This window comes from Pipistrellus hanaki (genome assembly GCF_964339955.1).
Source record: "Pipistrellus hanaki genome assembly, chromosome: 2".
Taxonomy (NCBI): domain Eukaryota; kingdom Metazoa; phylum Chordata; class Mammalia; order Chiroptera; family Vespertilionidae; genus Pipistrellus; species Pipistrellus hanaki.
In genome coordinates this window covers 155,264,108-155,277,984 of record NC_140504.1, presented here as the reverse complement: position 1 = coordinate 155,277,984, position 13,877 = coordinate 155,264,108, and the positions used below count along the sequence as shown (strand labels likewise).

At 37.7% G+C, this 13,877-nt stretch overlaps 1 protein-coding gene across 5 annotated transcripts in view; it reads left to right on the top strand.

The window, feature by feature from the left end:
- The window catches only part of SGIP1 (SH3GL interacting endocytic adaptor 1), a 204,664-nt gene that overhangs the window by 107,398 nt on the left and 83,389 nt on the right, over nt 1–13,877 (top strand). For all 5 annotated transcript variants that reach the window (XM_084871371.1, XM_084871368.1, XM_084871372.1 and 2 more), the window contains 3 exons: nt 1,816–1,872; nt 5,077–5,131; nt 6,148–6,323. In XM_084871371.1, the coding sequence (XP_084727497.1) occupies nt 1,816–1,872; nt 5,077–5,131; nt 6,148–6,323 (288 nt within the window). The remainder of the gene's footprint in view (nt 1–1,815; nt 1,873–5,076; nt 5,132–6,147; nt 6,324–13,877) is intronic.

The following is a 13,877-nucleotide window of genomic DNA, read 5'->3' as shown; positions in this document are numbered from 1 at the left end:
TTGAAGAATTGTTTAATGACTAAAAGGTCTATCAATGGTAGTATTATGCTGATTATAAAATTCATCAGTTTAGTTTTTTTGGGTCAACTTTGATCATTTTATTACCATTATCACAAAAGTTAAATTTGTATATTAAATTTATTATATGTGCTTTCTAAGAAGGATTTGGAGAATTTTGCAAAGAAGGCATATGCAAACAGATTGGTAAAGTACGAATTAAAAAAGAAAGAAAACATGACAAAAAGAAAAGAAGAACAGTGCCCATTTCCCCATGGAAGAGATTTTTTTTTATTATTAGCTGGCACATAATTTAATGAACCATATCCTCAACAATAGCTTTATAGCTTATACAGGTGCAGAGTTGATGTGACAGGTTTTTAGAACAACTTTTGCTTAAAGTAGAAAGGATATCACTAATTCAATGAAAGCAGTTTTGTGAAAAAGTTGAAATGATGTAGTCAAGAATATATTTTTTAGGAGCAGAAAAAAGGAAGAGGGGCACAGGGCCTATGTTCTTGGGTTCTGGTCAGTGAAAACATTGGCACAGTTCTTGCATTTGTAAATTCTAGTGCAGTGCAGTACCTAAGGAAGAGAGAGGACTTGGACATATTATCTATTCCTTACTCATGTTCACCCTTACTAAGCTATTGTGGGTTCTTAGAGTACCCAGGCAACATTCAGTAAGTATTAATCAATAATGATGGTTACCTCTAATTTGGTTTCCTAGTGGTCCTACATGCAAACATGCAAACATGAAAAGCTTACTTCTCCCACCTGTTTGTCAAATTGAGCTGTTCACATTGTTGTCCAACTCGCCTTCATTTGTGATTGCAAAATTAGAGGTTCTGTCTTCAAGCCTCACATGTCACTGTTTAATTTGTGTTGTTCTGAGATCTGCTTGTGCCCAGTGATAGACTATTGCTCTATGTGCTAAACACCTGAGTGCTGTTGAATTGAACCCTCCTTCCCCAGTTTGATTTGTGTTTTTGTCTTCTCATAAAAAGTAGAGAATCCTAGTAATTTCTCTTTGGATAAGGCCACATCCTTGCTCAAGTGCTTGTAGCCATATATCATGGTTGTACTAAGAGTCAAAATAGAACTTACAAATAATCTAGAGAGAAAAACGCTGATCTCCATTCATCTTGCAATGATGTGTGTTCCTGGAGGCATAGGACACATGGGTGACAGAAAAATCCATGATGAATCCTATTATTCCATTTTAATATTTTTTTAAAAAGCCACTTGTAAAGAATATCAACACCATTTTTAATATATAGGAGCTGAATTAACTAATTTGAAGCTGATTTCCTTTATAGTCTATCAAGGGGATGGTTAGGAAAAAAGTAAGTTAGTATTAGAAAAGCTAAAAAATTAGTTAACGACTTGGAGGAATACTCTTTGGATATGATTGGAACTGATTGTATATGAAAGAAACATGGAAGACAAAATGTTTCCATTTAAATACATATATCTGTTTTTATCCCCTTAAGTTATAGAGAATTAAATTATAATGTAGATGATTCTAATTTTTTAGTAATTGAATAAAATTTGAACAGTTAGTAGTGAATATTCTATGGTTAGGTATTCTACAGTCTTGTACAATAAGTACGGAAGCTCTATTAGGCAGTGTCACGGCAACTCAGTTTACCATTTGGTTATGCTAATGTGGCTGCTTCATAGGCTGCTCTGATTTGTCTTTCCAGTCCTGGGTATTGATAGCTCTTGTTAAATAAAGATGAGAGTAAGTATTCTTTATTCCTTTTTTTGTTTCATTCAAATGTTTCTCTTCTAAATTTATTTTCTCATTTATTACAGAAGAAAAGCAATGGGGCGCCAAATGGATTTTATGCAGAAATTGATTGGGAAAGATACGTGAGTATCAGAAAATGTTTTTTTCTTTACTAAGTATTTCAGAACCTGAAAAGGAATTGAGGCATTCTTGTATTTAAAATATGACAGAGAAATAAGTGGAGCATGCCATCTCATCAGAAAGTATCTAGCACGATTAACATGGCAGACAGGCTAAGAGCAGGAAAGGCTTAGATAGTGGGTTCAAGACCTAACTAGCCTCTCCACGGGTCAGCTGTGTGTGGCTGTGGGATAGCAATTTGCTGTCCAGCAAAAACTTAAGTCAGTATCTACTTTACAACATTATTGCAAAGATTCAATAAACTATTTGCTCAAAATAGTGTTTTAAGGGAAGATATGAGATATTAAGAAAGGGTGATTTTGAAAAATTCTTTTTACCTAGAAAGACTTAGTATGTTTTCTAGGATTCTTAAATATACCTGAATGTGATGCTCTAAAAATAAACAAGTATGATAATTAAAATACCAAATTACTCATCAAGCACTATCCCCTCACATCCAGCACATAAATCCTAATCTCCAGTGTTGTCCCTGGTCAACATGCAAGTGCTTAATTGAAGCATAATTTGCCTCAAATGTTGTTAGTCATAAAAACTAATAAGACCACACAGGAATTGCTATTATAATTACACATTAAATACAACTTTCTCTAAGTAATGAGAAGGGTTTTATTTTTAATACATTATATCATCTTGCTTTTGGCAGGGAGAGGGTAAGAGCAGAGACAGCCTTAGGGAGGATTTGACCTTTAATAAAGGGAAGCCCTCAAGCAGGGTTGGGAACATGCAGCCTGCAGGCCCTCTAAGGCCCACCAAATGATTTGGTCTGGCCCTGCCAAGGCATTAGGGGTGAGTTAATTAAATGTTTGACCAAATATAGCAGGCTAATTTTTAAGTTGATAATTTTGTATAGCCCTCAAATGATGTTATAAATAACCAATGGCCCTTGGCAGAAAAAAAGTCCTACTCCTACACTGACGTATAAATTGAGGTTAACTGGATGAACATTTGAGGAAAGATAATTCCAGGCAACCTGGCCAGCATGGCTCAGTGGTTGAGCATGGACCTATGAACCAGGAGGTCATAGTTCAATTTCCAGTCAGGGCACATGCCTGGGTTTTGGGCTTGATCCTCAGTGTGGGGCATGCAGGAGGCAGCCGATCAATGATTCCCTCTCATGATTTCTGTTTCTATTTCTCTCTCCCTCTCCCTTCCTTTTTGAAGTCAATAAAAATATATTTTTTAAAAGATAATTTCAGGCAGATAATTTATAAGGTGTCTGAAATGGAGGGGGGGGGGGGGAGAATTTGCAGCATTCAAATCGTAAGTTAATAATGAGTCATGGTACTTACCATATAATAGGAGGTAGGCCTTGTGGCTGAGAGGGATCAGAAAAGAATCTCAAACCTGAGGCTAGAGAGAAGATCCCGAGCCAGGTCCTGCTGGGGCTTGTGGGCTACGCAGAGGCAATGTGCTTTTTAAAAATGTACATATGCTTGTATTGATATTAGAGAGAGAGGAAGGGAGAGGGAGAGAGATAGAAACATCAATGATGAGAGAGAAGCATAAACATTGATCGGCTGCCTCCTGCAAGTCCCCTACTGGAGATTGAGTCCATAACTTGGGTATGTGCCTGACTGGGAATTGAGCTGGTAACTTCTTGATGCATGGGTCAATGCTCAACCACTGAGTCACACCAGCTGGACATGGGCTTTTATTCTGAGTGCAGTGAGAAGCCACAGACACATTTTTAGCAGGTAAGTGATCTTAATATTCTTTTATTTTAAAAGAAAAAAAAAGGAAAGTAAGCTTAGTAAATTGTTTCAGTGACTCCAAAATCTCCCTGACTTCCAGGCCTATTACCTCAACTTCAAAAGGGTCATTATTGAACTTTTCTTCACCTTCTTCCCCTCTACAGTGTAGGATATAGTCTCAAATACCTGGGATCAAGGAGTGGTTCTGCCATTTGCTGTGTGGGTTCCTTGAGTAATGGCATCTGATTTCTCTTAGTTTCCTTCGTGGTAAAAGAATAATTCCACATATGATTGTTATGAAGGTTCAATGAAATAAAGTGTAGGTCATAGTACTTACCTTATAATAGGAACTAAAATATGATAACTAATTCTATTCATGCAGACTGTCTTTTATCTTTCCTGTCTTTTTCCTAAAAATAATAGTTGTCTGCTGTTACAATTAGTTCAGCCAGGATTACCAGGATAGAAATCCTGGCGTTTTCCTGAACCTCCCCTCTCCTTTTTCTCCTATGATAAATCTGTTAGTAAGACTAGCAGTTTGTCCTTCCAAATGTCCTTGATTCATCCCTTCCCACCACCACCAACTTTGTCTATATTATCCACACAACTTATGGGCATGATGCAAGTATTTTGAGTTAGTTTTTTTTTCCCCCTCAATTTCCTTCTGTGCCAAGTCTATCCTGAACTGTGCTTCCGAAATACCTTAAGATGCTGTTTCCGGCATGCCCTCCTCTAAATGAGAAGCTGCAGTAACTATTTCAAATATGAACTCTTCCCCCAGCATGTTGGCCACTCATGGTCCTATTTCCTATTGCCTCTCACTGTACAGCTTCCTTTCCAGTCATGTCATCTGAATAAGGTTATCTATTTCAGCCTTGGAGGTCTCAATACAGACTCTTCCTCACCAGTGAGTTTCTTCTATACCCCCTTTTATCCCAAAAGGCACATGCAGATCTCTTCTATCCCAAAAGGCACATGCAAATTATCTTTCCTCACTAATTTCCTCTTCCTTCAAACCTCACTAATTTCCTCTTCTTTCAAACTCCTATCACTGATGTCTTGTGTTTTGTATTTTGTATATTTGTTTTTATTTTCTGCCTACCAAATACATTTCAATTTTCCAAAGATCAAGTAATTTTCATTTTATATCCCTTCATGTTGCTTAGCAAAGTCCTTGTCTTACAGAAAATTCATGGTAAATCCTCTCTGAATGTTTCTTTTCCTTGACAGTTGTTGACTCCTAGTTTGTTTTCCCAATAGAAAGACTCCCCACTTTTCCTTGAGTAAATATCTCTATATATACTACCCAGCATTCACTTCCAAAAGTTAAAATCCTGACCTCCAAAAATAAGAGACATGTTTATATCCTTAAATAGAATGCTTTAGAAGGAAAATGAATAATTTCTTGATTATTGTCAGGATAGTAATTGCATCATGTTCACTTGTATTTTATAGAACTCACCCGAGCTGGATGAAGAAGGCTACAGCATCAGACCCGAGGAACCTGGCTATATCCTTTATTTATTTTTTTATTTATTTTTTGTCTCATAAAGCAGTATTATAAAATCAGGTTTTGAAAAGGTGTTGAAATAACACCAGCTTCCCAAGCCCTGTTGTCCACAATATTAGAGATGAATAAACAGCACAGAGAACATCCTGATCACTAACAAGCAGGCATTTTGCCTCAGTCTATTCATAGAAGAGAGAGAGAGGAGAAAGAGAAATGTGCTGAGAAACAGTTGTGCACATTATGGATACTGGGTTGTCTGCTGACAATGTTTTGACAATGTCATTTATCATGACTGGCAAATATCTATTACTTGTGCTCTTCCCACAAATCACCTCTGGTCAGAATAGGTCACACTCTGAAGCACTTAAAACATCACAAATTGTCCATTAAAATGATTTCCTCTCTCCGTTGAAGGTTCAGCAGTGTGTGTACTGAGAGTGACACACCAAATGGCCAACTGCAGCAAAAATGTAGAACATTATAACTATTGCTCCTTGAAATTCATCATCCTTAATGTTGTTCCAAGGAAAGATGAATAGATTCTAACCCTTTCCTGATTTACTCTTTTTATTTTTATTTATTTATTTTTGTTAATCCTCATCTGAGGACATTTTTCCATTGATTTTCAGAAAGAGTGGAAAGAGGGAGGGAGGGAGAGAGAGAGAGAGAGGAGAGAGAGAGAGAGAGAGAGAGAGAGAGAGAGAGAGAGAGAGAAAGAGAGAGAGAGAGAGAGACATCAATGTGAGAGAGACATCAATTGGTTGCCTCCTGCATGCACCCTCAGTGATAATCAGGAGCACGCAACCCATCAAACCCGGGACCCTTCAGTTTTCAGGGAGACACTCTATCCACTGAGCAAAACCTGCCAGAGCCTGACTTATTCTTTTATTTGATTGTTTTGCTTCGATGTTCTACCATCTTAAGGATACTTTTGCCACCATTATGTGCAGTCACTCTTGTCTTATACTCATCATTGCCTCCCAGTAAAGAGTTATGTATCTTTAACTGTGTCCTACCTACCAAAGGAAAGCACTTTTATTCCTCAAGTGAGTCAGAAGAGGAAGAAGAATCACACAAGAAATTTAATATTAAGATTAAGCCATTGCAATCTAAAGACATTCTTAAGAATGCTGCAACCGTAGATGAACTGAAGGCATCAATAGGCAACATTGCACTTTCCCCATCACCAGTGGTGAGTGGTTTTTATGTCAAGCTTATGTGAGATTGGACAGAGAGCTGTGTTCTGCCCATGAGCATCAAGTAGAGCAGAAACTTCTTAATGCCTATGGTCACCATTTTATGAACTCTGGAAACCTTAAACAGCCCATTCTGGCTTTTGAAAGTTGTGCTCATTTTATATTGCATTTCTTGTGCTTTTCAAAATAGTAAAAATGCATAGGGCCACATTTCCATTTTAAATATGTTCTTGCAAGCATTTTTCAAAAGAAGAAAAAAAAAACATTATCCAAACTTACTTCTGCAGCAATTGAAAACTATATACATTTTACATACTTACTAATAATGATATTTATTCAAAACATATCTTACTATCTATTTTTATGATAGAGCACATAGAAACCCCTGGGAAGAAAACCAAGAAAATTAAATTTCTTTAAAAACATCTCATTGTTATGCTCCAAAAATATATTAGTCTAATACTGTCTAAAATTATTTTAAATCTCAAAATCTTTATTATATTTTATTACCAAATTGTCTTCAGTACTCATATCTTTTAGACACCTCAAATACAAGTATGTCTTATTTGTATTATTCTAATTGGTATTTTTTTCCCCTACAATTTATACTTCCTCCAGTTCCCATCTATTAAATGTCTTTAGTTGTTGAATTCATAAGTTCCAACATCTACAGTATTTTCTCTGTGGTGTTTGGTAAGTGATACAATTGTTTTTTTAAAATAGCTGTGAAGAGCATCTGAAGGCTCTCAAACTAGCAGCTAGTATGTTCTTGGCATCTTCTTCAGCAAGATGTAATCTCCCTACAGCATTTCCCCTGACCATGAAGTTACTAAATGTTGAACGACTTTTGAGATGCTTCTGGAAGTTATCTCAGCTAACCTTTTCAAAGGAGTTGTCATCATCTCTCCTTTGATAGATGCCTGCATGGGATGAATAAAATCTCTAATGACACCTTCTTCAGTGCTTAGTGCTTATAATGAACTTTTTCACTACTGTTAGTGACAGCTAAAATGATGACTAATAGTAATCAACCACAGCAAATGATGTTTCAGATCATTTTTAATCATATACTCATATGTTAACTTAAAAAAAGGAGGCATGAAGTATATTAGCTTTTTCTCCCTTTTGCATGGAGAAGCCCTTCTGAAGAAAAATGTACATGGCACATTTTGGGTTCCCCCACAAACTCCCTGTATCTGGCATAGAGCCTTTATATTTTATCACCATTCAATAAATGCTTGTGCGTGCGTGTGTGTGTGTGTGTGTGTGTGTGTGTGTGTGAATGAGTGAACAAATATATGAATGGGACCAGGCCAAAGACAGAGCACTGTGACATGTTACTACCATCTAGTTTTATAGCTATCTATTGATAACACACTCCAGCCTCCCTTATTCACCATACAATGTTTCACCCAACTGTGTCCTCATCCTGGCCATATATTCCCATTTTGTTCAGACCAGTGATGAACAAAACTCAGATGCATGGAATTTCTACAGCTTTGCCAGACCAGAAGAGAGAGTGATGGGTTTAGCTTTGCCATTTTGTTTGACTACTTCTTTGCACTGGCACTTAAGATTACCACCTTCTTTTAAAAGTGTGTTATGGCCATCTGCTAAAATAATTTGTTCTAGAATTTGGGGTTAATAGAAAGTAGCTGTGTAGTAAAGAAAGAGCATGACACATAGATTCAGATCTGGGTTTGCCATGTTCTATCTGTGTAACCTTAGATAAGTTCTATCTGAGCCTCTTTTCCTCTTCCAGGAAGTGAGAGCAATAACAATCCTTATGGAATTTTTGTGCAGATTACTTTCAGTCTCTGGCAGGGTCAAATCTTATTGACTTTTTGTCCCCGAGCTTAGCTTAGCACACTGCATGGCATACACTAGGCATTCAGATAGTTACTCAGTAAATGGCTGAATGAGCAGAGCAAACAGCAAATCCTAGCAACAGTACTTATCCATAATTGGTGCTTTGAAATTGTTCATTTCATCATTACTGGTTAGGTTATGGTTTTTCAGAGAAACAGAACAAACAGCATATATGCATTTATGTGTACATATATCGAGAGATTTGTTGTCAGAAATTGGCTCACAAAGATATGGAGGCTGAGCAGTACCACAATATGCTGTCTGTAAACAAGAGACCCAGGAAGGCTGGTGGTGTAATTCAATCTGAGTCAAAAAGCCTGAGAACCAGAGGACTGGTGGTGTAAATCCCAGTCTGAGGACAGAAGATGAGATGGCCCATCTCAGATAGTGAGATAGGAAATGAGGTGAATCCCTCCTTTCTCTCTGCCCTTTGTTCTACTAGTATTCAGGCCCTCAATAGATTGGATAATGCTCACCCATATTGGGTGTATACTAATTCAAATGCTAATCTCATTAGAAAATACGCTCACAGAGGCACACAGAAATGATGTTTAGTCTGAGTTTACAAATAACATTAACCATCACACTAATATATGTGTGTGTGTGTGTGTGTGTGTGTGTGTGTGTGTGTGTGTATACATATATACATATTTATTTTATTTAACTTTTGCCTTTATTGATAGTTACAGCTTTGCTTTCACATTTCCCATCTCCTGTCCTAAAAGTCTGTTTTCCTATCTGGATTATAATACTCATGTCAAAGCTTGAATACAGTTAAAGACATTTGGCTCTCCTGCCCATCTTGGACTTTAAGTCTGAGCCAAATCTGATTGACCTTTTGATGAACTACTTTTATGCCAGGTTTTTTGGTTTGCTTTTATTTGTTTCATTTGGGATTGATATTTCTTTAAACACAAATAGAAACTTTGTATTTATCTGCTGAAAAACTGGCATACCGTGGGAAAGATGTTGGAATCTGATAGACCTGAACTCAACTTCTTGCCAACAGTACTGCTTAGAAAAGTTTCTTAAACCTATTTGAGTCTCAGAATCTTCATGTCTAAACTGGGAATTATTGCTGAAACCGGTTTGGCTCAGTGGATAGAGCGTCAGCCTGTGGACTGAAGGGTCCCGGCTTCGATTCCGGTCAAGGGCATATACCTTGGTTGCGGGTACATCCCCAGTAGGGGGTGTGCAAGAGGCAGCTGGTCAATGATTCTCTCTCATCGATGTTTCTAACTCTCTATCCTTTTCTCTTCCTCTCTGTAAAAAATCAATAAAACATTTAAAAATAAACTGGGAATAATAAACACCTACCAGCCCTACAAGATGGTTGTGGGGATGTCCAATTCTTTTTGTGAGTGCAGCGTAAAGGACATTCATTCCCCCTAAAGAAGGAAGTAGAAACAGCTATGAGATGAGTAATGCTTTCTGCTTCTCTTTGTACCACTCTCCCTACGTTCGGGGTAGAAGCAGATCTCCGTTACACTTGTCAAGAATGGCTTTGTTCTTAAAAAGTAAAAGTGGTTTCTGAAAGGGATTAAATAAAATAATGGTGTAAGATTGAACTATAAGAAATATGCCCTTATAAAAACAAAATGAGAATTCAACATAGAATTGAATGCAATTCCATTTAAGGTAATATGAAGAAGATGGAAATAGACACTTATTTCAATAATGACACAATTACTCCAATAACTAGGCTCTGCCACTTAAATGGTTTGCCTTGGGCACCTTATAAAACCGATGCCTTTGTTTTTTTGTTTATAAATCAGATAATTGTCATACCTACTTCATAGGGCTATTGTAAAGATTGAATGAATATATATAGATCTCATAACAGATTATTTTATTGTTGTTGTTAGAATTATCTGCAAAGCCTAAGGGCACATTTGAAAGAATATCATTAATAAGTCAGGAAAACCAAATAGCCAAAAGTCATTTAGAGCCAAGTAATTACCCTGAGCATGAAACTGGGAAAATAATAAAAGAACTTTTTTTTGTAATGCCTTGGAACTGGACTGGGAGTTAATTCCAGAAGTGCTCCTAAATAGTTTTGAGTAAAATCAAAATCTCCTAAACAAATATGGAGACTCTATTGAAGGCTAACATTCACAATGGGATCCTCTATTGTGTCTCTCTCCCCCTCCCCTAAATTTATTTCATGGAGAATTGACATCATTTCTCAACCTCCTTCCTTCAAATCAATTCACCAAATATTTCCAAAGCACCTTCCATGTGGCAAGCACTGAGAACTAACATCAGAAATTAGATGTCCAACCTTTGTCCAACCTTCTTGTTAAATTCTGTAGAAATTTACCAGAAAACAACATATAACAATGCTGCTAGCAACACAGAGAAACTGCCATTCCCCTGGCGGTCCAAACCCCTGCCTGTCTTCACTTCAATTTCCTGACTGAAAATGTGGTTTCTGTGGTCAGCTTCACCTCTGGCTTCCATTTCAGTCTCCTGGCTTCCTCAGGCCTCCATGACTGTCCAATATGGACATCTCCATTTCTTCTAGAACCCCAGGGAGTCCTATCTCTGCCACATCTTTGGCCATATGTTTTGCTTATCAAGTCCATTAAAACCTGTGGCTCCAGTAGCTTTTGTGGATATGAGAAGATAAATGCTATGGCTTAATTCTTGTTGCAAGATCCGTTTCTCAATGTGCTGCCATTGATTGAATTACTTTTGTTATTCGGTGAGCCAAGAATCACTGCTCACTCACCTTAAGAAGTCGTCCATAAATAAAATAAAATAAAAATGCCCATTAAAAAAAAGTAAGTTGTCCATAACTATAAGCAGCTGTGAAAATTAGTGTGCTGACTGAATGTCTGATGCTTCACATACAGTAACTCATTTATCTTCACCACAACCCTGTGAGATAGGGACTATATGTTATCCTCATTTTACAGATGAGAAAATCGAGGCATAGGATGAATTAGCTCACCCAAGGTGTCATAGCTAGTTAGTGAAGTTGCTGAGAGATTTAAACTCAGAAGGTCCAGTTTCTAACTCAGAAATCTTAACCATTATGTAACACTACTTTTGATAAAAGCTATTGGCTCTTTTCCGAGAGGAAAAGTAAACATCTCATTAGTTCATCTAAAACATCTTACACATAATTTCTGAGTATTCACAATCCTTTGAAGGTTGTCGCTCCAATGGTGCCTAAAGGGCCCATGATCCCAGCTCAGAGCCCACCTCCCAAGCTTTCTTCCAAGTCAATTCACAGACACGCCTTTCTGTGGTATGTCATCTGTTGTTCCATGTGACGACAGCAAGGCTGAGCTGACCAGTCAGTCAGGACTAATTGCTTCTGTGTCATATATGATGTCTAGTTTATGAAAATGCTTTTGTTTCATATTAAGATTCCATGAACCTTAAAGTGTTAAGGAATAACACCTTGTCTTTATATGGCTCATATATTTCAGTTCCCCTGGTCAATCAGCAAGCATTTTTATATCAATGATTCATTTTAATAATGGTTTACATTTTGTAAATGCCATCATGATCAGAAAGATGGAATGAGCATTCACACTATTAAGCAGGCAGAGAGATGAGGATCACCCATTTTAAAGAAGAAACTAACTCAGATCAAGAGGCTGCTGACTGTTCAAGGGCCAGGCCTCCAGCAACAGCCTCCTTTCTGCCAAGTTAAAAACACAATATGTTTTCTCATCATCGAAGTAAGGATCTGATTCATTTACCTGTAAGATCTCTCTGAGCTTTAATACTGTGCTGTGTTTTCTAGCCTAAGAGTCTCCGTGGGAGGCTCTCTGGTTTATGGACAGGTTGGGGATATAGCAAGGGGACCAAGGAAGATAACATTTCCTTGAAGCACATTGTAAAACAGGAAAAGCACAGCTTTTGAGTCTGTGTCTTATCTGTATGTCAGTTATCCAACATTTCTTAACTTAGAGCCTCAGATCCTAAATCTGTATGAGAATAAAAATTTCTACCTTCTCAGGATGGATGTAAAATGACATGAGTGTATGTTGCAAAATGCCCAGTTCAGGCCCTATAAGTATTTCCCTTTTCAGCTCTGCTTTCCTTGTCCTTAAGTTAAGAGACTTGTGGGAGGCAGAAAGATAAAAATAGGGAGGGAGGTCTTGTGCAAAGTCAAAGAGAAAGGGGCTGATAGAAATGATATGAGGGTAGGTGTCAATCTCTCCTAGCATATATGCTAGTTCCTCCTCCCATCCCCTGTAAAATTCAGTGATACATGGAATGAATTTGACATGGAATTATGAAAGAGCAATTAGTTTGATCTTATTCCTGGAGATTTGCAATCTATAATGGAGTTATTTAATGAAAAAATATGGGGCGGGGGGAGACAGCTTTGAAAGGCAGACATTCTGGTGCTTCTTGCCTATTCCAGGTGGCCCAGCCCACCCTCCCACCCCCAAATTAGCCTGCCGGAGAGTAAACCCCAGAATCTGCTGCTGCTTGGTAACACCACCCCCTTTCCTGTCCTCACTCTGGCAGAAGGTTCAGCACCCCATCGAGTTCAGTGAAAACAAGAAGTCATCAGTGCGGGAGGAGAGCTCCAGCCTCCTACACACTGGCAGTTGCTCCTGGTAGAAGTGCTGTACAGTGCAAGGGGAGGCTGAAGATGGCGAGCATTCTGATTCTCTGTTGCTTTCATCCCCCTCCCCCGCCAAACCCTCTACGCCCACCCTTCTCTATTAAGAAGAAATCGCTGAGTTGTTGTGTTTTAATCTCCTTGAAAATGGCAGAATATGAATTTAATCTGATTGCCTTTTCCATTATTTCTCTAATTGATATTAGCTGTATCCTCTGAGTATATGGTCTTTTGTTTCCCTTTGTGATGTGTAAGAGAATTTCCTTGCATAAGCCCAAATACTTTAATCATGTTCAGACAACCTGCCCTGGTTAGGGGTTTCCAGAAACATGATTACCAGGATTAGAGACTGTAAGCTCTTAATTTTTGTTGCCAATTTAAAATCCACTTGAATGAGACTATGCATCCACAGTATTGAAACATAACGTGTTAGACTATCCTCAACCAGACGTACCAAATTCAAGAATTATATGCTTTTAATTACAATGCCAATTACAATCAGAAAGACTAATTTTTCTTTTTTATATCTTTATGGTCTTCTCCTTGGCTTAGTCCTACTGGCGCAGAGTTTAGAATTTAAAACTTTTATTAGCTAATGGCCATGATCAGGGTAGAATAGGCTCTGTAGAGAAGCAATCAATCGGGAAAATAAGTTTGTAACAGAAGCATCATTTGTGAGCAATTAAGGAAATTCGAGTTTATGATAACTAATCCTGTACCTAGAAGTTGTGGGTTCTTACTTCTTCCTTAATGGGGGGGGGGGGGGGGGGGCTTTGCTTGAGAGCCTACAACATTGAGTGGCTTGTAGTAGGTCCTTAGGAAATACCTGTTAGTTGGTTGGGCAAATGGATGTACTTTGCTGTGAGAAATTATATAGAATTTGGTGTTTCACTGTGATATAATACAACTTATATCCCTCGCATTATTTTATAGAGAGAGCAAATGTATGGCTCTGCACTTATTTGATCTTTTCCCCTGCAATTCAGTCAAGCTTTTCTCCATTTTTGGATTGATAAAAAATGTGAACAATGGCTCCATTTCTTCTCTTACACTTTACAGGGTAATTTTTAAAGTTTATTAATGTGTTCTTTTC